This window comes from Dermacentor silvarum, chromosome 4 (assembly GCF_013339745.2).
Source record: "Dermacentor silvarum isolate Dsil-2018 chromosome 4, BIME_Dsil_1.4, whole genome shotgun sequence".
NCBI lineage: Eukaryota > Metazoa > Arthropoda > Arachnida > Ixodida > Ixodidae > Dermacentor > Dermacentor silvarum.
Window position 1 is genome coordinate 97,379,761 of NC_051157.2, and position 22,504 is coordinate 97,402,264.

Here is a 22,504-nt window from a genome sequence, read left to right on the forward strand (position 1 = left end):
ATGTTTCTTCTGTGGCTGTGTTTGATTATCACTTCTCTGAAACACCTCGCATACCGAAGAAAAAAAGAAGAAGAAAAAAAAAAAAAAAAGAAGAGCCCAAGGTACGAGAAATAAAGTTTCTTGGCGGAGGAGTACTAGGATGAGATAGTCTCATTCGCGATAGAGCATCTTATCGAACCCAAGTATCTCGCAAATCTCGTTTCCGCTGTATAGGCAAGCGAACATAAAGACCTCAATGTAACGAGATGCGACTGAGAGGAAAACAACCACGTCGATCGCATTTAATGAGCAATTTGAGAAGCCATAAACCTTGCTCTGGTTATCATATGGGATAAGGGCACAGCAGTCACGACGTACTGGCACGACGGAATGAAACGCGAACTGCAGATCGCGTGGCTAACCACGGCCACCATCAGCCGTGCAAATGCGCCATTAATTTACGGCATTTGCCACTGTTGAAGACTATGCTGCTCGCAACTTCACGTCCTGCTTTCATCTTTTTGACTTTGGATCACCTTATCAAAACTTCTATATCATGTCACCGGAGCTCTGCAAACCTCCGATTTCTTAAATGTCCTTGTCCACTCGCGTCCACCGACGAGCATTGCAGGAAAGTAAAGGCTTAATTGCAGTGCTCTGGCGGCATGATATCGAAATGCTGATAAGGTGAGCCAAGGCAGAGAAGACGAAAGCGGGACGCGGACACCATAAATTAACAGTGCATATGTCGAGCTTATCGCAGCCGCGGTTAGGTGGCGCAGCATGCATACCGACAGCCACACGATCCGCTGTTTGCCCCCTCTCCCCCCCTTCCCACCACTAGGGTAGCAAACTGGACAAAGTCTAGTTAGCTTTTCTTCCTTCTCTTTCTCTCTCCCCTGTTTGAGTTTCATTCCGTCGTGACTGTACGTCTACCCATCCCAAGCGTTCTTTAAGAAAAAAAAAATAGCGCAGCTAGCACTAGTGGTGCAAGGCTGGAGCAAACAGCGGAACTTGTGATCGACCAAGCTACAGCCAGGGTCGCTATCCCGACGACGGTGGATACTCAAACGCAGACCTCTCGCGCTCTCGTTCTCGAAACTCGGGATATTCGACTCGACGACGCCTCTTCTCGGCTGCAGCTTCGGCACGGTATTCCGGATCGGCTCGCCGCCGACGCGCAGATTCTCGCTTGGCCGCACGACGCGCTTGAAGAGGCGCCTTGGCGAAGTCTTGACATGTCTAGGTGAAGCGAGGCACACGTGGTTGCTAGGCGACGCGAAGTGACGTCATGGAAAGACGGAGCAGGTGCGCGGTCGTAGTAGGGAACCTACATGAAAGCGCTTGCATGTAGGCTCCCTAGGTCGTAGCAGCTCGGCGCGGCGGTGCGGAGCGGCGGCGAAGCGAGGCGCAGCTGGGCCAAGTGGTTGCTATGCAACCACGGTGTGTATGCAACGCGCGGTGACGTCATCGCCAGGCGCAGTTTCTAGTGTACGCTGTACGGGCCAACCTCCGGCTTAAACAGTTCCACTGTTAAAATGATACCTCGATACCTTGATACCAAAATGATACCTTGAATTCGCCAGTGACGTCGGACGGAAGTGCGTGAATACAACAGTGATGGATAAAAGACCTACTTTATTCCTGCCTCGAAACTAAGGGCGTCGTGAAAACGAGGAAAGCAGCGTTGCACTGGCGTTGCACGCATGCGCGCAGTCGGTGCCACCGCTCACGTTCAGCGCAATGTCTCAGAACGTCAGCAATGTGCACAGTTCGCGCGTATACATACTGCTGGCAACGACACGTGCGAGAGGGCGGCTGGCGCTTCCTTTGTCCTCCGCGAAGAAGAGTTGCGTCGCTTCCTCGTGGACTCAAGACAACGTCCGCCGGTTTGCCAGCGGAGGACCACAGTTCGTCGCGTGGACCACGTGGTCTGTTAACTTGTTGCTCAAGCAGGCGCGAAGGCACCGTTGTCGGACACACACACACACACATACACAACTCCACGACGACGAAACTGCATGGACGTGCGACGAAGCACGTCCCGCAATCGGCACTCCGCTCACGACCGACTTAAATGCTTATCAAGGCACACGCAAGTAGGTGGGACCAATGGTGGCAGCACTTGGAAGTATATGTGATACTTATGTATATGAACTAAACACTCGGTCCCCCTCTTTCTCTCAGTCACTCACTCGACGTGCTTCTTGGCCGGTGGCCTACTGCCTCCCCTGTACGCGTGTAGGTAGAAGTTGCAGAAGAGCGTCAGCAGGAGCAGCGCCTGCACAAAGCCTATCCAGAGCATGACGCGCGGGTAGTTGCAGTCGTAGACCATGGGCACGATGGCGTACACGACGAAGAAGGCCAGCTGGGCGATCTGCATCTGCGTCAGGTAGCGCTTCCACCAGAGGTAGGGCTGCAGGGCGGGGCCGAACGACGAGAGGAAGTAGTACGCGTACATGATGACGTGCACCAGGCAGTTGATGCAGATGCAGATCATGATCTGGCCTTCGGCGCCGAATGTCAGGCCCACCCAGCCGTTCCAGACGACGATGCAGTGGTGGATGACGTGCAACTTCGACACCTGGAAGGCAGGCAGACAAGGCACGGGTTAGTTCCAAATTTAGAAAAGAAGGAATTGTAGAGAGTCATACCTTCAAGGTACTATCATCATCTTTATGAAAGAGCACTTGCAAGCGCCTGTCAAATAGTGTCGTATGTTGCGTGGCGTCGCGGCGAGATGCGAAAACAAAATGGGAGAAGCATGGCCTCCTAGATTGCGCGCGCTGGCAGGTATTGCTCCATCAAACGTGCCAGCGCGCGCAATGTCTGAGGCCGCGAGAGAAGGGCACCGTTCGTCTTGCTTTCAGCCTTTGTCACGAGCGTTTGGGAAGCGTTGACTGTTGGGCCAGTGCATAATGTAGTGTCGTTGATCGGAATGAGGGCGGGAAGAAACGATATTGAGCGTCTGTTCTTGTCCACATCGTTTTTTGCCGCCCTTATTCCGCTCAACGACACCATACGAGCGTTTTCTTTTATCTCAATCTTTCTTGTGGAAAGCCCGCGAATAGCAATGGTTTCGTTCGAATTTTGACGTAAATGCACTGCACCTGCTACAGCTTCGGGAGCAATCCGAGTAAACGGTGAGTATGGCGGGTAACACATAATCACCATACCAGGTCTCCGCTGGCGAGCGGCATTAGCAAAAGGAAACGTGCAAGAAGGCGCATATAGGCGGTGACAGCCGCATGTCGCCGCGCAACGTGTGACTGAAGAAGCCAGCTATTTGCCACACGCTCGCGTGTTCCCTTTCATAAAGATGGCGATAGCACGCGCCGTTCTATATTACAAACGACGGTGACGGTACGAGCAGGAAGAACGGGCAGCATTGGTATAGAGGATGACGCGGACGAAGAAGCGGTAACGCATTGTAGGAAGAGTTCAGACAACGGTGCGCACTTTCTTGAAAAGAGGAAGTAAAATTATATAAAAGAAACTAAAGCGTGTAGCGCGCAAACACTGGCACAAGCCGCAAATCCAAAGAATAAGACGAGTCCCTTCAAGCTCGTTGAGGAGGTTTGGAGGCGGCCGGTATCTGGGTGGCCAAGCAGAAAACGACAAGTACCACCGAGTGGAACCAAGGAGCGATCACCTCGAGATTTTTCACGCAGCTGCGTACGTGCCTGGCGGTCTTATCGCGCAAAATAACTAAACGCTGTATCGTGCGCCGTACACATGGCCTATGGGATGCACCGTCATGTGTCATCACCTGGCTATATATATATATATATATATATATATATATATATATACCATACGTATCCAATGCAACGCGTCGCAATGTTGTGGCAACGTGCTTCGTGCAGGAACCTGAGTGCGCTCACGGCAAACAGGTTGCAGCAGAAAGGAGTATTCCACGTAAAAGCTATTGCAACGTGATCATAATGAGCACGGGTATAAGTGGCAGGGCTGTGTCACCAGGCCATGGGGTATACTGGGTTTTCGCGGGAGTGTGTGATCTACGAAGGGTACGTAGGATCCACACATCATGCAGGGCCAGTAACTATTATTTCACAAACAATAAACCGACGCGAGTCACGAGCACGCTCTATGAGCGCTGAAGTTCTTACGCCAATGAATCATTTATGCAGCAGCGACGCTCTTAATTTGTCGCTTGGATGAAAGCGGGATGAAAAAAAAAAAAAAAAAGAAACACGGAGGACGCCGCGCAGACGCGGTGTGTGTAAAGTACAACCTTCGTCATACTTAGCCCGAACATGCATCGAGCGCCGTTTTGCTTCTCCTGCTGGGTATTTGTGGCTTGGATGCCTTGAACGAGCTAATACGAAACCCTACGTTGTAGCCCTGGACCCAACCAGATCGACGACACAAGCTAGTGCACAAATCCATGGGACCCAGAAATAAAATTTCCGTATGCCTCACAAGCTCAAAAGCCAAACAAGCAATTCGCCAAGCGTTATGGACGCCTCATAGGTTGCAGTGACTCTAGCCCAAATTGTGAACACTGTCAGGTGCCAGAAACACTTGATAAGATAATTTGAGTTTGTGACGCGTACGCGCAAGAACGACAGAAACTGGTCTCTTCCATTGCAAGCGTCGCTAAGAGGCCGCTATCAGACGAGTTTCTTTTGGGTCCTTGGCCAAATGCAAACAGTGCAGCCTTGATTACAAGTGCCGCTATTTCCTTGCTACATGCCACTGGGCTAGACGCACGATTATAGAGATGCCACAACGTTGTGGATTTGTATATACACACCTCCTTCCCATGTCATCATAACTGATCAGCTATTTTCCCCAGTGTAGAGTAGCAGGCTAGCTCAGGCCGACCTCCCTGCCTTTCTGTAAATAAATTGTCCTCTCTCTTGAACGTGCTAGCTTAGTGCGTATACTTTCGAAAGCATTCGCCCGTGTTTCTTGCTTCTTTCGATTTATTTTTTAAATTAAACTGCTAACAGTTCTCGGGATCCTAGCCTAGCGGCGAGGCGACAGTACTGTGCGCGTACTCGGCAACATTACTTCACACACAGCAATTGTTATCTATAGCCTTACACACGATGCATGCCACACGCACCTGCGCGTTCTTCTTTCTCAGCACGAAGAACACCGTGTCGAGGAACTCGGCCATGCGGACGTGCAGGTACCACCAGCAGGCGGCCAGCACCGTCATGGACTGCTCGGTGGGCCGGTAGTCGATGCCCGTGCACAGCCAGCTGTAGTTGCCGCGCAGGTAGGTGTTCTTGAAGAAGAACACCATGAAGCCGAAGTTGAGCGCGACCATGCTGATGTTGTAGAGCCGCATGACTCCCACCAGGGTGAACGGCTTGCGATACTTCATCCATTCGGGTCCCCAGTACTTGACGAAGTACACGTAAAGCACGAGGATCAGGTGGATCGGAACGGGGTTGCCGGAGTAGAGCCAGCCCACGGTCCGAGGGTCCCGGACTTGCTCGAGCGCTCGGACGATGCCGAACAGGGGCGTGTGCTCGACGCCCATGTAGCCCATGGCTGCTGGATTGGTCACCGGTGCTGCTTTGACGCGGCAGGCTCCGCTTCGGTGGCGCGTGTATCCGGAAGCAGCTGGGACAAGCGAACTTTTCTTGCGTCGGCGACCGCAGCCACGGCTTCAGTGGCGGTTGCGCTGTCGCAGCGCAGGGCTACGCCTGCTGCGCCGCGGTGTTCAGCGATATAGGCAGCGCTTGCGCGACTGCGACCGAGGCGCGTGTGCGTTCTTAACAAGCCGCCAAACGCCGCCTTTCGGGTTGCCGCCACCACCCTCTTCGCTTTTGCCGGAAGAGCTGGCAGGACGGCTGCTTGAGCGTTGTCGCAAGGTCGCTTCGATGGTGTCGAACGCGCGCGGCGGACGAGACTGGTGTGTGGCTGGCTGCTGGTGTGGTCTTTATTCTTCGGCACAAAGGGGGAGACGCGGTGCCCTATGCGTATGGTGCTCCACCCTTGAAAGAAAAAAAGAAACGAAAAATAAAGTCGCTTATTTTCCTTTTTCGCCCTTCGAAGGATCGACAACACTTCGCCCGAGACTGTCTCCGAATAAAAGCGGTGTTTTCACAAAGCCAGGAAAGGCAGGAGGAGCCAGCCGTGTATTTAAGGCAGGGAGCGTCGATCGTGCGACGATAAATAGACGGCATACGAGTGCTCGAACTTATTTTCTGCCTTGGCCGCACGCTACTTCTAAATACCGGCGCGTCCGCGAATCGAACAATTACGTCCTCGAGAATACCTTCCGCTCGTTTCAGGCTGTCGCGTTGTTCGATGTACGGTACTCGCTCGGCGGTGGCGGTATAAGCAATGCGAGGAAGAATAAAGCATTCGCCTCACTTGTCGCCGGGGACGACGCCTTGTTACGCATTCAGGCTTTGCGTCAGGAGACGCGCTGGCGGAGGTAAAATATACACCGCTTGTTGTCTCCGTGGCTCCTTCACGCGTGCGTTCCCCCGAAAATGGGAGCGAACGAAGGTCTGTTTACAGCACGCGCACACTTTCGCGTACATCATGCACGCACGTGGTTGCATTCAGGGAAGGCGTCGATGCGTGGGGACCGCCCGCAGGCATTTGCAGAGAGCGGTGGTTACTCTGTGCACCACGTGCGGTTGACCTCGGTTATACAACGTCAAGGCGAGGGGGATTACGAAGCGTTTCGCGATGACTCGTCGCAGTGCTGCATGCACTGGACGAGGCGATATCGGGAGAGCGTTGTCACGAGGCCGGCAATAAATAAAGCGCGCTTCAATCAAGTGAATTGCAGTCCTTGCTTGCGCCTTAGAGCGGCACTACAAGGAATGACGCTGTTTGTATTTCTTCTTTTTTTTGGCAAAATAATTTAGAGGAGACACTGAAGGCGAAACTTGCCTTTCTGAATTTCGCTCGCAAATCACAAGGCCGACAAAGTTCGTACGACGCCGCGGATTTCACTGTTTGTGTGTGGGTCTGCTCGCGTATTTCGGCTGTTTTGTTTTAGGTGGACGAGTTTCACTAAAATTTCCGAATTGAGTCTTAGATCACTTCTGCATGCATTGCAAACGGTCTTTTAACAGCGGAGCTGTTTAAGCTCTTGGTTAGGCCGCGTAGTGCGAACAAAAAACTGCGCCTGGCGATGACGTTACCGCTCGGCGCGGTTACCCCCCTCTCCCAGGTTACCCTCGCCCACGGAGCAAGAATTCTTCTTTCTCCGTGCCCTCGCCACAGCGCGAGGCGCTGCCGACGTATCCGGCGCTCGTCGGCGCGCCCCGGCTGCAGCCGGCGTCGAGATGCGGCATGCTGCATTTCGCGCCGGCCTCGTCACCCAGAATGGACCGCATTCGCGTCTGGTCGAGCGAGATGGGCTTTTGGATAGCCATGATTATGGCAGGCGCGAAAACCGAGCCCCCTATAGTCCAACTAAAGTCCCTATATAAGAAAAGTACCGCGATCCTTTGATTAACGCCGCTTCTCTCTCTCTCTCTTGTATCTCCGATTGGACAATGATAGCGCGCGCTTTCACTTCCTTATATATTTTTTTGCAACTCAGAGCCATGTTGAAAGTCACTCTGCGCAGCCGCAGTCGCCGGCGGTGGCGGTGGCGCGCGCCCGGCCTGAAAGCTTCAACGTGGACTTTCTAAGGGCGCCACCGTCGACTTCCTTTCGCAAGCAGAGAGAGAGAGAAAAAAAAAAAAAAATCAGGAGCTTTAATAGAGGAGACGGCGGAGGAAAGAGTAGATGGCGGTACTTTTACTATGCAGGGACTTTAAGTCCAACGTGTGCTGCGCGCTGCTAGACGCATGCGCATGTTATACGAAACTAGGAGTTTCAGGATGATAGGAAATTGCGAACTCGCTGCACGTGCCGCCACCAGTATCCATCAACCCATCTCGCTCGACGAGACGCGGTGCATTCTGGGTGACGAGGCCGGCGCGAAATGCAGCATGTCCGCACCTCGACGCCGGCTGCAGCAGGGGCACGCCGACGAACGCCGGATACGTCGGCCACGCCTCGCGGGGAGTGCTGCGCTTTCGCTGGCGTGGCGCCTAGTGGCGCCCCGTGCCGAGCGCGCTCGCGCGTCAAGCTACGTCGGACTATTAAGTGGCGTTCAGAAGACTGCGCGCCGACCCCGAGCATCGTCTCGGTACTCGTGGTCGGCTAAGTTTGGCTAAGAACCAGCCAAGCCAAACCAAATTAAGCAAAGGAAAGCAAAGAACCATCCAAGCCAAGTTAAGTAAGGTTAAAGCTAAGAACCAGCCAAGCTATGGTGGCTAGAAGCTATTGTGGCTAGCCACCATAGCCAAGCCAAACCAAGTTAAGCAAAGGAAAGCAAAGTTAAAGCTAGGGAAGAGCCACCAGCTTCGCTGTTTGTCTAGTCTTCGCACCACTTAGTGTGAAGCTCCCCCTGATTTGTTTTACCGATTAATAACCAACGCGCGCTTCGAGATGACGGTGTCAAAATCTATGAATATGAAATTTGAAGCCAAGTTTAAGGCGGGTGAAAGCATTCACCGATCAGATGAACAAGATACACTAGGGTATCAGTGGAAAAAAAGGCAGGGAGGATATTCATAGGACCGGGCCCGTTACAGGCATATAGGTAACAGCTCAAGTTAGGCATAGAAAAGCTTTGAGAGAGAAGGTTATGGGAGATGTAGGCACAATGCTAAAACGATAAGCATTGAGTACCTGATTAGCTCAAGCAGTCTAAGTGATTATATTGGCCCCCGCTCCATTTCAAAGGGAATGCCAATAAATCATCACCACGTTACGAGGAGCTGGCGGGTAATTTTCAACGTTGCATCACCGCCCATATTTTTATTTCTGCGTCCTTTCTGTCGTTTTATAAGGATAATTTCCGATAAGACTGATCTAGTCTTCCGGGGTGGTGGTGAAAAACATTTATTAACCATTACATGATTGCAGAGAGGTGATTGGGTTAGGGCCCTATTGGCCTCCTCCCCTCACACTACTATGGTGGAGCCCCTATTCCGGGGCCCCATTGGCAAGCAACGCCGCCCGCGTCCGTTGAACCAAGGCCTTTTGGGTCTTGAGGTCTCGACAGCCGAGCAGGGCCGCCTCCCAGTCCTCTCTGGTGGGGTTGGGGTAGGGGGGGGGGGGGGTGGATGGGTTTGATTGGCACGCCCATACTATGTGGAAGGTGCCAGCCACCTCCCCACAGAACGGGCACGCGCCGTCAAAGGATGGGTTGAAATGCACCGCCGGGCGCAGTACAGTGCTCGGCGGTGCTGTATTATGCCTGACGCCAGAACGCACTTGCAGAAACTACCGCGCCGCGCGGTATATAGGGTGTATGCACTTGACGTCATCCGCGAGGAGCGCTACCGTCGTCCGCGTTTGCCACCAACGTTGTTGCCACTATCTTGGCGGTCACCGTCCTTAGGCGGCCTATAGGCCTAGGCGCTGGCAGCAGCGCAACGGACGATTCAACGGAAGTTTGCACTTCAGTATTTATAGTCAATTGGTGTGTTCGGTGACTATAATGCACCTAAGTGCATACGCACGCGGTTTAGATGAACCTGAGCGATTGCGCTACGATGAAAAGTGCGCTTGTGCGGCGGCGTCGACCAACTTGAGCTGAAAGACGCTGAACTTCAGCGCGTTGTCGGGCTGCTGCCTCGTGTGAATTTCACCGACATCAAGGACTATCTTGTGCACGGAAGAAGTTTAATGTCGCGCGAGCAACTAAAATTATACAAATTCCATGGAAGGCCATAATTATTTGACGAGCGCCTGGGTGCAGCAGCCGTTCGTCAAATTGTTGTTGTCGGAAAGGTGAGCAAGCGTCCGTCGTTTATTTTTGTTCCCGTTTTCTCATTTTTTTTTTGTGAAATAGCCATGTGAATTGTGTTTGCATCCCATAACCACGGTAACGGGATGTCGCTGTCGGAGAAGGATTAGATACAGCAATTGCCAGCGGTTGTTTTCAAATGTTTTTTTTTTAGACCTCCACAACCGCTGCGTGCCGTACATGTGCTGATTAGAGACGTGCAGCTTTCGAAAGAAACAAGTATATTGTATTTGTAACTTCTTCACTTTTTAATGACCGTCAGAATTTACGTAGTCCCGTAAATGCCATTCATTGACGTCGTGCAAATTAGCGTTAACATTGTTTTATTTTGAAAAGTAGCAAGTGCTCCAACTCGATCTGCAGCCACCACAATTTTCAAATTGAATTCAAATTTTTAGATCTCGATGCTTAAGCTGTCTGTTTGTACTCGCAGCTTCGTCATTCACAGTCATTGAACTGAAAATCTGCTCGCACCGTGGCTTCTCATAAAAGAAGACGGCGACACCGCGCAGTTAACCATTATGCCGCTGCTGCATTGGCGTACATTCGCGGCAAGTATAGTCTCTCCGTGCACGCAGATACACTAATTCAAGTACTTTCTACGCACTCACGGCTCCGCGCACAAGACACTGCTTTGTGCGAAGTCCCCACGACGGCTTGGACGATAGTGATCTCCAATACTTCCGCGACGCACGGACGAACCGACGACCGTATAAACATGGCGCGGCTGCCCGGCGATGCTGTCGCCGCCTCGCGGATCAAGGTTCAGTGCATACCCCCTATAGCGTTAGACTGTTGAGCTCAAGAGCACGCGGGTTCGAACCCAGACGCGGGGGCCGCATTCCGGTGGCGGCAGAAGGCAAAAACGCTCTACGTTAAACCCCAGGTGGCCATTAAAAAAAAAAAAAAATTAAGGACGCTTAAGCTTCGCTTTCGAGAATGGAACGCGATAGCATGCCCCGACTGCTTCTTACGCTTCCCGACAACTGCAGCTTATGCAACCTTAATGGTTACCGGGAAACGCTGGCGCTGAACGATATGCACGAAGGCGAGCTTTCTGGTAGAAACGCGGCCTCTTGCATGGGTCGATCCCGGAGGTAGTGCACAACCGCGCCAAAAAATTGCATCATTTTCAGGTTTATATTATTGCTTCGCACTTTTAAATATTTCACTCTGAGAAGATTGAACATAAAAGGCATGCGCTGTCGGTGTTTTGTTTCATGCCATTTGTTTCTGGGCTGTCATCCTCAAGATTCTGAGGAATAACTTTGTAACTTTGTAGGTATGAGCAACTTGAGTGATAGAATGGTGTGCCAATATAACCCGCATATACCGCATGTCATATAGCAAGACGTGGCCTATACATATACCTAAATATAATTCTCTCTAACGGATAACGCCGCCGACACCGGATTTTCTGCGACATGGGGTCCTTAACGCTATCGCGTTAATAATCAGCAGTCGCTAACTACGGCTTGGTTCATAATCAGATTCTGGTTTTGGCACGCGATACCCCCGATATATATATATATATATATATATATATATATATGTGTGTGTGTGTGTGTGTGTGTGTGTGTGTGTGTGTGTGTGTGTGTGTGTGTGTGTGTGTGTGTGTGTTGTGTGTGTCTTGATAAACTGGACCCTTCTAGTGCTACTGCAAACGAAACACAACGCACATTAGCCAAGGCTATAGAGAGGCTACACGTGTGCGACGTTCTGCACGAGAGGGCACAAGTCAGACTTTCTAATGGCATCCTTACTCGCCGCTACAACAGACCAGGTCAACCGAGCCGCTCGTTCGCGTCGGATGATAACTACGTTGAGAAAAAGAAAAGTTACAGAGGCACTTAAGTCTTCTTACGTGCATTGAATGGCCGCGCGACGGGCCGCCCGAGTCACTTTGCGTGTGCCTCTTTCTTTCACGCTCGGAAAAACACATTTATGTAGCACGTATGTAGCAACAGAAAGCTGTATCGGGAGTTTTTCATGTCTCCCTACAATTTTGTCATTGACACTTTTTTCGTCTAATTACAACGTTTTAGAAGTTGATTAATTAAGACTAATTATGTAAATAGGCGGAATGCAAGAAATAATGTATCTCCAAGCAACGGCAAACAACATTACCGTGACTCTATCCAGCTACGTGGCATTTGCATATCTTTAAATCTTGGTGCATGATAGTGAGGACACCCTGCATATACGGACCGATAAACAAATTACAAGGGCTAGGGTGGTCTGGCTTTCGTACTTGATCCGCTTCGCGAGCCCCGGCCAAACGTTGAGTGTCGCAGCGGTGAAGGCGCTCGTCGCGACGCCCCGCGTGGCGGCCGCTGTAGACTACGCTACGCAGCACGCCGCTTCCATCTCGGAGGTCACGCGCAACTGACGCAGCTACGGGCAGTGCAAAGACGAAATGATTGTTCTGTCTTTTAGAGCCCAGCTCTTAGGCGCCCGTTCCTGCGACGAGCGTCGGCGTCGTACCTGGTAACCGAGCGAACAAACACAGGGAAAGATGCGAGCGAACGCGGCGCGCAGCGGGCGATGAAAGACGGCGAGAGCGAATAGAGCGCGAGGAGGAAGGCGGAGGAGGAGGAGGGTATGGCGAAAGCGTGAGAAGAAAAGCGTAGTGCCGCGCAAGACGGGCGACGATCGCTAAGAGATGGCGCCAGAGGAGCGCGCCGTCGCTTTTCACCAATGGCATGCGGTGGGCGCCTCCAGCGATACCATTTATGGAAACAAAGCGTTGCATGAGTGGAGGTCTGCCAGCGGCGGCAGCTGTGAATCGCGTCTCACGCGTCACCCACGCGCTGCCTTTCGCGATATCCCGATTAGCGAGGCAGTCGCACCACACTTCGCTCCGTTTGCAACGTGCCGCACGAGGCAGGTTGTCCGCGCCAGTCAATATATCGCGAAATGAAAACGCGTATAGAGCTGCGCTTAAATTTCGCATTGGGGAATATCGTAATCTTCGGTGAACTTTTTGAGATCGCAGACATATATATTTTTCATTTATTTAACTCAAAATGAGCAATTATGTATTGCTAAGAATGCTCTCGCGATAACGAAATCAACAAATAGCGTTGGTGGGCTAGGTGCTTTCGATGACGCATTATGACGGCCGCGTTGCGGGAGCGAGAGCAAGCGATTTTTCGCTGCGTTTTACGTGAGATTGTTAATCCCTGCTGCATGCAGTACAGCAATATTTGGCTGACATGTTCACAGCAGCCTAAAAGAGTTCCGGGGCCCCTTTAAACGTGCACCCTATATGCATGCGATGCACAGTACATGAGCGTTTTTGCATTCCGCCCCTATCGGACTGCGGCCGCCGCAGCAGGGATCGAACCTGCATCCTCGTGTTCAGCAGCGGGAAGCCATAATCACTGAGCTATACCGCGGTGGGCAACTGAAAGTAAGTTGAGCTCATGCATGCTCTTTCATACAACATGGTCCTCTGTGCACTGTGGAAAACTTTCAGCCAAGTTGTAGCTCGAGTAGCAGCGACTTGGAAGGGGCGTTCATAACTAACCATGGCGCCTACATTCGCGAAGGCCTCATAAACGCACCGCTCCGCAAGGCTCCGCTTCGCTTCATGATGGTCACCAGGGCATCATGCGCGCGCGCGCGAGTTCGTGTGGTGGCCGGGACAAAGCTCGGAGCTAGCAAAGTTAGTAACAAACTGCCGAGAGTGCTGTATATCGCGCGAACAGGCCACATAACCAATGGTCTCGTCCGACACGCCGATGCTGCCTTGACAGAAAGTCGGCATTGGTCTTTGCCAAATGAAGGGTGCGGACTATCTGGTTGTTGTTGATTACCTGTCACGATATCCGGAAGTTGCTCGCCTTGCAGCAACGACAGTGACGACGTAGTAAACCAGTTTAAGAGCATCTTTGCACGCCATGGTATTCCTGAAACAGTGTTTTCGGACTATGGAACACAGTTTATCTCGTGAGAATTTCGCTGCTTTTCTCAAGAATATGGATTCCGGCATGTCATGTCCAGCCCGAGATACCCACAGGCCAACGGAGAGGTGGAGAGGATGGTTAAGACGATAAAGGGTCTTATTCAGGAATCCCATGACCCACACCTGACCTTATTATGGTACAGGGATACTCCTGGACCTTTGGGGAAAACTCCAGCCAAACTTTTGATGGGCCGGAGACTACGTACTACGATTCCCCTGCACCACATAAAGCTTTCGCCCAAGGTCGTCAACATGAAAAGGGTTCGCGCCTAAGATCGTGCTGTCAGGGAGAAGCCAGGGGTAAATATTTTATTTTATTTTTCTAAACCCCACAATAACAAATGTCAGGGAGAAGCAGAGGACGAACTTCAATCGCCGTCATGCTGCCCGCAGTATTCCACCCCTGCTGCCAGGAGTGGAATACTGTGGGTGTGGGTGAACGACTGTAAAGCAGCAGGCGTTGTCATACAACACGCCAAGAGACCAAGGTCCTACTTCGTCAGAATGGAATCTGGCGTACAAATCGGGAGAAATCGGAGGGCTCTCGTGCGGCTTGAGCCGAAGGCTGATGACGAGGCAGGAAGTCACGACTTGCCACAGGGCGTAAGCTCGCCCAGCACAGCCAGAAATTTGGTCATCTGCCAAGCGAGCAGAATGCCGGGTCAGATGATGGTAAAGAGAGACAGCTTGTTCCGTTGCCTGTGGATCAATCGAGTGCTTACATGACACGCTCGGGAAGAAGAGTGACTGTAGCGGAACGTTACGGATGCGAGCAGTGAAAATTTTGGTGTCACGCTTCATGTGTGCTTGTAGCGTGTCCAGTGTCGAAAGTGCTGTATTGTGTGACCAGTGTGACTGTTTGTACCAGTGCAGTGATATTGCCGGACAGATCCAAGACTAAAAAAAAAGGAAAAAAAAAAGAAAAGAAGGAAGATGTGGCGTTGCATCAAACGCAACCAGCACTCCGATGAATGCGCACCGGCGTCCCACCGAGCGACGCCCGCGTTCCAAGACGGCTGCGGCGTCCGAGCTCGCCGTAGGCGCCACCGCCCGCCAGGATATATAAAGGGTTCGCTGACAATAAACGGGGGCTTCTTGGTATGGGGCTTGGACGGTTGTCTGTTGCGTTCTTCCTTCAGCGCGCCTGCCCCGACACGGTGGCAGCAACGCTGCACAACTTCACGTGGCAAGCACATGTGGCGATAACTTTGAGAAGCACAAGCGCGAATGCCTGACCTCCGAGGTCGCAACAATCTCGCCATCCAACCTCGGAGGCCATGTTTTGCGCGCGCATGGCTAACCGAGATTTGGTAGCATGTGTGATCTTAGATCCGTTTGAGTCGTACTGTGGTCCGCGAACTTGTTCATTGCAGTTCGATGCCAGTTCCGTGTTCACGCAAAACCGCCTCCTACAACACGAGCACTGCACTATACCTCTTCCACAAGGACAGCTAGGAAATGCGATCAACCCGTCCTGCACGCAGTGTTGCCAGATTGGGCTATTTGTAGCCAAATTGGGCTACTTAAATTTTCGTTTGGCTGTGTTTTAGATGAGTTGGCTATGTGGCTATTTTTGGGCTGCATCTTTATGTGGATCGGGAATCGTAAAAAAGTATCTTTTAAGATTCTCGGTGCGTTCGACGAGCTGTTGATGCAACCTTTTTCTGTTTATTTCCGCATCTGCGTCCAAGGCATGGCACGATGCACCGGGTTTTGTGCTAGGGCCTAATTTCTACGTCCACCCGTTACAAAGGGAAGAGCACGATATAATCATCGTCATCATCATGTTGGCTAGAAATAGTGCGTGCGGTTAGCTACTGGGCAACCATGGTGAATGATTTGTATTTGATATTTTTTCTTCGTGTGCTTTACCTCTTGTATAGTCAACCCCTTTCCTTGGGCGTGTGCTTGATGCTTGTATATGTGATCTATTTTACTTTTTCTGCTGTGTGCTAGTCTAGTCAACACCAGGTTTGGCCGATTATATCATGCTTTCAGTTAGCACATTTACTTGCAAATAATAATAATAATAAAACATTACGAGTTTCTTTCCATGACTCATTTTTTTTGCCATATTACACTAGAAGAAATGATGGCTACATTCTGGCTACAAGCTACCGAGGCCCGACTACATGGTTGGCTACTTTTGGGCTATAGTATCCATCTGTTTTGGCTATGTCACTCGGTGCCATCTGGCAACACTGCCTGCACGAAGCCTAAAACCGAACGGCGACGTGCGAACGACACCATGTTGCCCTGGTGAAACTGACAGCATGCTGCCGCACCTCCGGAACTATAGTTCAGTTTAGGAGGTGCATGATTTGGGAGCTGCAAGTCGTGCTTGATTTGCATGCAGCAAGCGCGTTCTTTGTAAAGGCTCATTCACGCTATATAGGCCGACACGACACCGATTTTGGTCTGCCGATTGTTGGCGACAGCGTTTTCCTTTTTTTTTAAAGCGTTTTTCACAGCGTTTTCCGTCCTGTAAACTGCTGTCGCCATGCAACAGTCGGCAGACCAAAATCGGTGTTGTGTCGGCCTAGTGTGAATGAGCCTTAAGGATACCTTGGTGCTGGTCCGAGAGTAGTTTGGCCCAAAGCTTGGCCAGTGCATGGGCAGGGCTAGGCACAAACTCTTGCGTTGTCCGAGCAGAAGGTTGCGCGCTGTCGTATCGCTACCCATGCACTCTGACATTGTTGAGAAGGCTGGGATAGACACGCACCTCTTACGGTTTAGAAACTTCATGAGCAAGGCTCGCCAATCTGGTATAATGGGAAACGTCGAAGCACGTGCGTGCGCCTGGTGATTCGGGACCACGAATCGACTCACATTTGGGACAGCTTTCGCTCAGATCACGACGCTTGTCAAGAGAGGGATAAACAAGGAAAGGCGGAGAGGTTAACCGGACGGACGTAAGAAAGGTGCTGGCTTAGCACTCGTGCTTGCGAATTGCGTTCGCCGACGCCGCTTTGGGCTCGGGGCCCAGATCCCGACATAACCGGGGGCGTTATTCGGGACCCTGTCATATTCATTCACGCCGACGTTTTGAGCCGATCAGGGAGACGACAACATGGCGAATTCCACAATATACGGCGGAATGTCCAGAATAACACCCCTGGAAACCGATATACGCTTAAACTCTCTTGTGAATTAGTCGCTGTAGAGAGAATGATGTAGAAACTGTCTGGGCTGCTTTATTTATCTCTGTTCCATACAAAAAAAAATAAAGAAAGAAAGAAAGAAAAAAAGAAAGAAAGAAAGAAAGAAAGAAAGAAAGAAAGAAAGAAAGAAAGAAAGAAAGAAAGAAAGAAAGAAAGAAAGAAAAGGCCATGCATATTGTAACACAAATGTTAGAATATATGTGAAGCGAAGCTTTAGTTAAGGTGTGTTTAATAAACCCGATGCTTCATACTAAAGATCGTGATATAGGAGCGTAAAAACCCAAGACTTAATGTTTTTTTTTAAATATTGAATCCTATACACCTAGCGGCGATGAGCACAATTGCGTTTACTTTCATCTTGTGCGGCGTGCAACCTCGTGCCATGTTTACGTTTATCCACCTCGAAGGCCACGTCAATAACCTTACGTGTAATCTTTATGTTTCTGCACTATACGCCGCTCACAAAATATGCCAGAGCACAAGCACAAAATTTTACGGGCGCACATTGTGAAACAGTCTATACGCAGCGATGTGACGAAGGCGATGCTTATATAGAGGGAAGTGCGACACATATCCATAACGTATACGTTCAAGGATTCTCTACCTCGTGTTGTCACATTGGCACATGACAATCCTGGAGGATTGACCCTGAATGAGCACACACCCAGTGGGGCACATACGAAATGGCCAAGTCTACGAAAGACAAGTAAATTGAAGAAGCCGCTGAATATAATGTGCTATTTCATTGGGAGGTCGGTGTGCTTTAGAGATACATGTGAGCCGACATTCATGTTCAAGTTTTAGACAGTTTTTTTTTCTATTAGGCAGAGCAGCGGTGCACTTACTGGCGCTACCTTGTCGCCCCGCACACTGGGTTTATAGTTGTCCCAGATAACGTTAGCCAAGCTGTTCAACGAAAAAAAAAAAATGCGATGCAAGATACACTTTTAAGACCTACGGTGTTCGGTCGTCGGACCTCTGGCGACCGAACTCCGCATATATTATAGTTATTTGCGCCGTGCTGTTATAAATCTTTCTTTTTTTTTTCATTCAACAGCTTGCATGGTTATAACATACGCTCATTTGCTGCTATACACGCATTCGGCGCACACATGTAACGTTCGCAATGTTTATCCACGAATGTATCCACCGGAACGCGGCCGACCGACCCAGTAGCAGCTACGCCAAACGCGAGAGTGTCGGCAAAGAAAAGATTACTTTAAAAAATGTTTTGGCAGCGCCTATTTTGCCGGCAGCCGGCAGACTAACCCAGGCGAGAAGTTGCTAACAGTTCACAGTTCAATCCCATTGGCTGCCCGCGACTGACTATGCTCTGCCCAGACATGAACTTCCGTATAACCTCCAAACGGATACATCTAGTCGAACCCGAATATATCGAATATGAAGGGGATCACAAAAAAGTTCGATATATAGGTAATTCGACACATAAAATAAATTAAAACAACTTGTACAGAATTTATCAAGGGGATTTTACAGCTGTTCCATATACCCAATAATTCGTTATATGAGGGTTCGGTCTGTCCGGGTTCGACTGTATTTTAAAATAAAACAAATTCGAAACAACAGCGTATATCATTCATTGTTCTGTGGCGGCATCTAAGACCCCCTCCCTCGCGTGGGGTCGCATCGCTCTGCTTAATTGCCAGAAGCCCTCCGTGTCAGACCTATAGTGGTGAAGCATGGGGGCACAGCAAAAGGAACGTGCCCGCAGTTGCCTCCAAAAGTCTGCCGGCAGACAAGTCACAAGGTCGCGGACAATAAACATCTAAGCGATGTCCACGCCACTACACAAATACGAGTACACTCAGAATACTCCTCTTCAGTACAGCTTTAAAACTGTCAGCAAAATAGCAGAGCCGACCGAAGTATTCAGTGAGGCTGACATTTTCGCGTTTACGTGGCCCAGAACCACCCGCTGAAACATTTTTGCTTCGCAGCACACGGACTGACGACACGTGGGCATCATGCATATACGAGCGCGCCAAGGATTTCTACGAACCCAGTGCCCGGTGCGACGTTTGAAGTCACAAGCGCTAAAACGTTTGGCGCGGCGCGACTGTTATGTCCACACGACGTCGTCGTAACTCAAGCGCGCCGCATCATGCACTTTGCCGGTCCTTGAGATCGCGTCTTCCAGAATATACGCTCGAGTCAGGCGCGATGATTTCTATACTTGGCGCGCCGAGGAGATAAAACAGCCTTATATAACGCTCGTCAGCTCCTGATTAGCATATTGCCGGCCGAGGAAATAAGATGCAGGCCGAGCCTAGCGGAACGTGCGTGGCACGTTTGGTTTTCAATCCCAGCGCAACGCGCCCTGCGATGGGTATAACCCGCCAGTCCGCGGGCGTGCGCGCGAAAGGTGAGACGAAGAAAGTTCCGCCTGCTTTTCTTTTTCTTTCTTCCTTTTCCGCAAACTGCTGACGAGCGAGTCAAAGCGACCGCTACTCTGGCAACGCGTAAATGATCGCCAGCGCCCCCCCCCCCCCCCCCCCCCCCCCGCAGCATATATTCGCCAGGGCGGGCGAGGCCGGCTAGACAGATGCGAAACAAGTTCAAGGGCATACATACATAGTGGGAACGCCGCTGCCGTATACGCGCAACGACTGCTGACATCCGCGACAAGAATTGCATTGCGGGGAAGTGCATCTGATTGATGGGCGAGCCCCGGCGACAGCTATATACCTGTGGATTGCACGACTGCTACGTCGACGCGTATAGGAACCATATAACGATCATTCGAACGTAGATAGTAAACCCGAGTTTGCGCGTGCTGCGACTCAGTATACGTGCAGGAATCGTGCAGACGACAGTCGCGCGAGCAGATCGTGAAGCAGACGACGAAAACGGTGTCCTCGTGGACAAATGTGCACTTGGCTGTTTCAGAGAAAAGTGCGAAGCCGCAAGGTTTTGCTTTTCGGTGTATAGGCTTGTTTGAACTTTCCTCCTCGAAAGCTCTTTCATGCATAAACGGCGGCCGCGACAGCTTAAAGGCACAAATAAAGAAAAGAAGAAAAGAAAGAAACAAGGAAGGCTCGCGGAACTGGGATATAGGCACCAAACCAAGCCAAACGGCACTGCAAACACACATTCGCGCAGAGGTGTTCAAGGTCTGCTGAGAAAGCGAAGTGAACCTTCGCTGAGGGTACGTGGGTGATGTTGGTTTCGAGTTTTTCCGTAGGTATATTCAGTCAGCGTACATAATAGATAGTTTTAGATTAGGGGGACGCAAGCGCTAGCGGGCCTCTACGCTTGCGTCCCTCTAATCTAAAACTACCTATTATGGGCGCACTAATTGCATTGCGTCCGTTAGCGCAGGATCAAACAGAATCCACAGCCCTGTTGATTTGACAAGGACGCTAAAGATAAAAATAGTATAATAGCTAGATTGGTGTAGTTTGCACTTGTGCAGTACCGAGAAGGTCAGTATTACCGTGAGCGGAATCTTTGCTATAGCCAGAGTGTCCGCCAATAAATAAAAGATGGGTGCCAGCCTTGAAGTTACCGCGCCAACATACCTTTCATGTGATAATGCATTTTTGACAGCCTCAAGCCCGGGGCTTGCTAATTCTTTACGAATAGAGAATGATTAGATTGCGTATTAAAATGAGCAGAGGCTCAAACTGTCCACCTACTGAAAAACTCTCCGGCGCATTAGTTGCCCGAAATAGCCGAAAATATCGTGAAATTAATTGTCACGGGCGCGGGGACTTGAGCGCGAAAGAATAATAATAATAATAATAATAATAATAATAATAATAATAATAATAATAATAATAATAATAATAATAATAATAATAATAATAATAATAATAATAGGAAACATCTACGTTTCTTTTCTTGTCCTTTCTTTCTTAGTTTTCTTAAAAACCAACAATCAACCTTGTTTTTTATACCCCGCTAAAAAGCAAATACTGTTTCGAAATAATACTCATCCACTCTGATTGATTCATAACTGGCACCGGCTTACATAAGTTTTGTTAGTTTTGTTTACTTGATGTGTGGGGCTCCTACATTCTCCTGTAAGCAGGAAAAAAAAAAAAGAAACAAAGCTACTCAACCTCAGTTTGGCTCAAACGAGAAAATGTGGAAGCTTCGACAACATGACGGATTTCGGAGAACTTCCCTGCCCAACATAGTGGATCTATAGACAGTTTCCCGATGCTCTAAGAAGGACGTGGCCACAACTGCTGAATTTACAATGCTAATGACAGAGGCAGATCGAATCAGTGTCAGTATACGGAGGGAATAAAATGAACCAGAAATCCCAAAGGGACGTACCTTGCTTATTTCACGAGTAATGTTGAGAGTACGCTCCGGCTTCTGGCCTCACGCGTCGTACGTCTGTCGCGTTCAAGGAGACTCTCGGCCCAATTCCGCTTGGCGCTTCTCAGCAAGGCAGACTCGCCAACATTCGCGCTACGAGTTCTTTCCCGAGACCCAGTGCCCTCCGCCGTTTCTCTTTTCCATGTCAGGTACGTGTTGCTTAGCGCCGCCTACATACACACACGCACAGTCACGTGGAAAGCAGTTCGTTGTGTGATGTGCATGGCTTTTAAAGACAAGTCCGAGCGAAGAGCGAACGCACGAGCGAGTGCTCGTGCGTTCCGCGTACCGAATGCAGTCTGCTGCCCTTGCTGTGTCGTACGTGGAAGAACCACCGGGAATATTCGGTCAGAATCCGGATTCGCTTCGGCTCCCGTTTAATAATAGTCAAGTCAGTTGCGCGCCTTTCGAGAGGCGCCAAGAAAAAGAACCGACGGGGCGCTGTGCTTGGCATAGAACCGCGTCGCTGCTGCTCCTTTTAGAGCAGTACTCGGAACAATAAGTTGTTTGGCTGTGGCCACGACGCCGTCGTGGGGACTTTTCGAGCGGGATTTCAAGCTGGTCAGTGTCCGCGAAGGTATGACCTCGCTCGTTGCCGGGGTAGGAAGGAGCAGTAGGCCACAGAAAAGGTGGAAATTTCGTCGTGACTTCGAGCACGTGCACGTATACTCTTGCAACGCCGTACGCAAAGCGCGTGCAAGTCAACTTTTAGAGTGCCGGTGATCACGACACCGTTCGGCATTTTTTTTTTTTTTTTTGAGAAAAGCGTGGTACGTCGTTGTGCTGCGGTTCATCTCGGCTTTGTTGCCTGCTCACTTTGCGAACGAAAGTAGTGCTGGCGACACCTTTTCAGGATCTAAGTGGTTCGTTGCTGCCGATCATTGTATTTAGACCGGTCTCGAGGAGTTCGGCGACGAAACCACGGAAATAGTTGCGCTGCGCGTGCAAACGTCCGGCCTGCCCAACAAGCCGCATCAGAGTTTTTTTTTAAAGACAAAGAGCCCTTCAAGCGAGCCGCAGGTTAATAAATGAAAGTGTTTGTGCTGAGCGGGCCTCTCGGAAAGGTACAAGCACTTGTTAACGGCGTCATTCCACCAATACAGGTACGATACTTGACTGTTTTCGACCCTTCATAGGCAACTGCGACTCGTGTTACAGTATATCGATCGCGCAGCATCCCACAATATATCGGCAGTAATGTCTGTCGTGCTTTCAGCAGCTAGATGCGGATATAGTGCACCGACC

The 22,504-nt window shown here is 50.4% G+C and overlaps 1 protein-coding gene across 5 annotated transcripts in view; it reads right to left on the bottom strand.

The window, feature by feature from the left end:
• Positions 1–1,602: 1,602 nt before the first annotated feature.
• LOC119450404 (elongation of very long chain fatty acids protein 4) overlaps positions 1,603–22,504 on the bottom strand; it is a 70,044-nt gene continuing 49,142 nt past the window's right edge. For 2 of the 5 annotated variants that reach the window (XM_049665861.1, XM_049665860.1), the window contains exons 2-3: positions 5,072–5,951; positions 1,603–2,563 (exon numbers count right to left, since the gene is read on the bottom strand). In XM_049665861.1, the coding sequence (XP_049521818.1) occupies positions 2,171–2,563; positions 5,072–5,503 (825 nt within the window). In that variant the 5' untranslated portion in view covers positions 5,504–5,951 and the 3' untranslated portion in view covers positions 1,603–2,170. Of the gene's footprint in view, positions 2,564–5,071; positions 5,952–6,235; positions 6,587–21,214; positions 21,351–22,504 lie in introns of those variants that run through there. The other 3 variants (XM_049665859.1, XM_037713840.2, XM_049665858.1) reach the window with 3 other exon arrangements.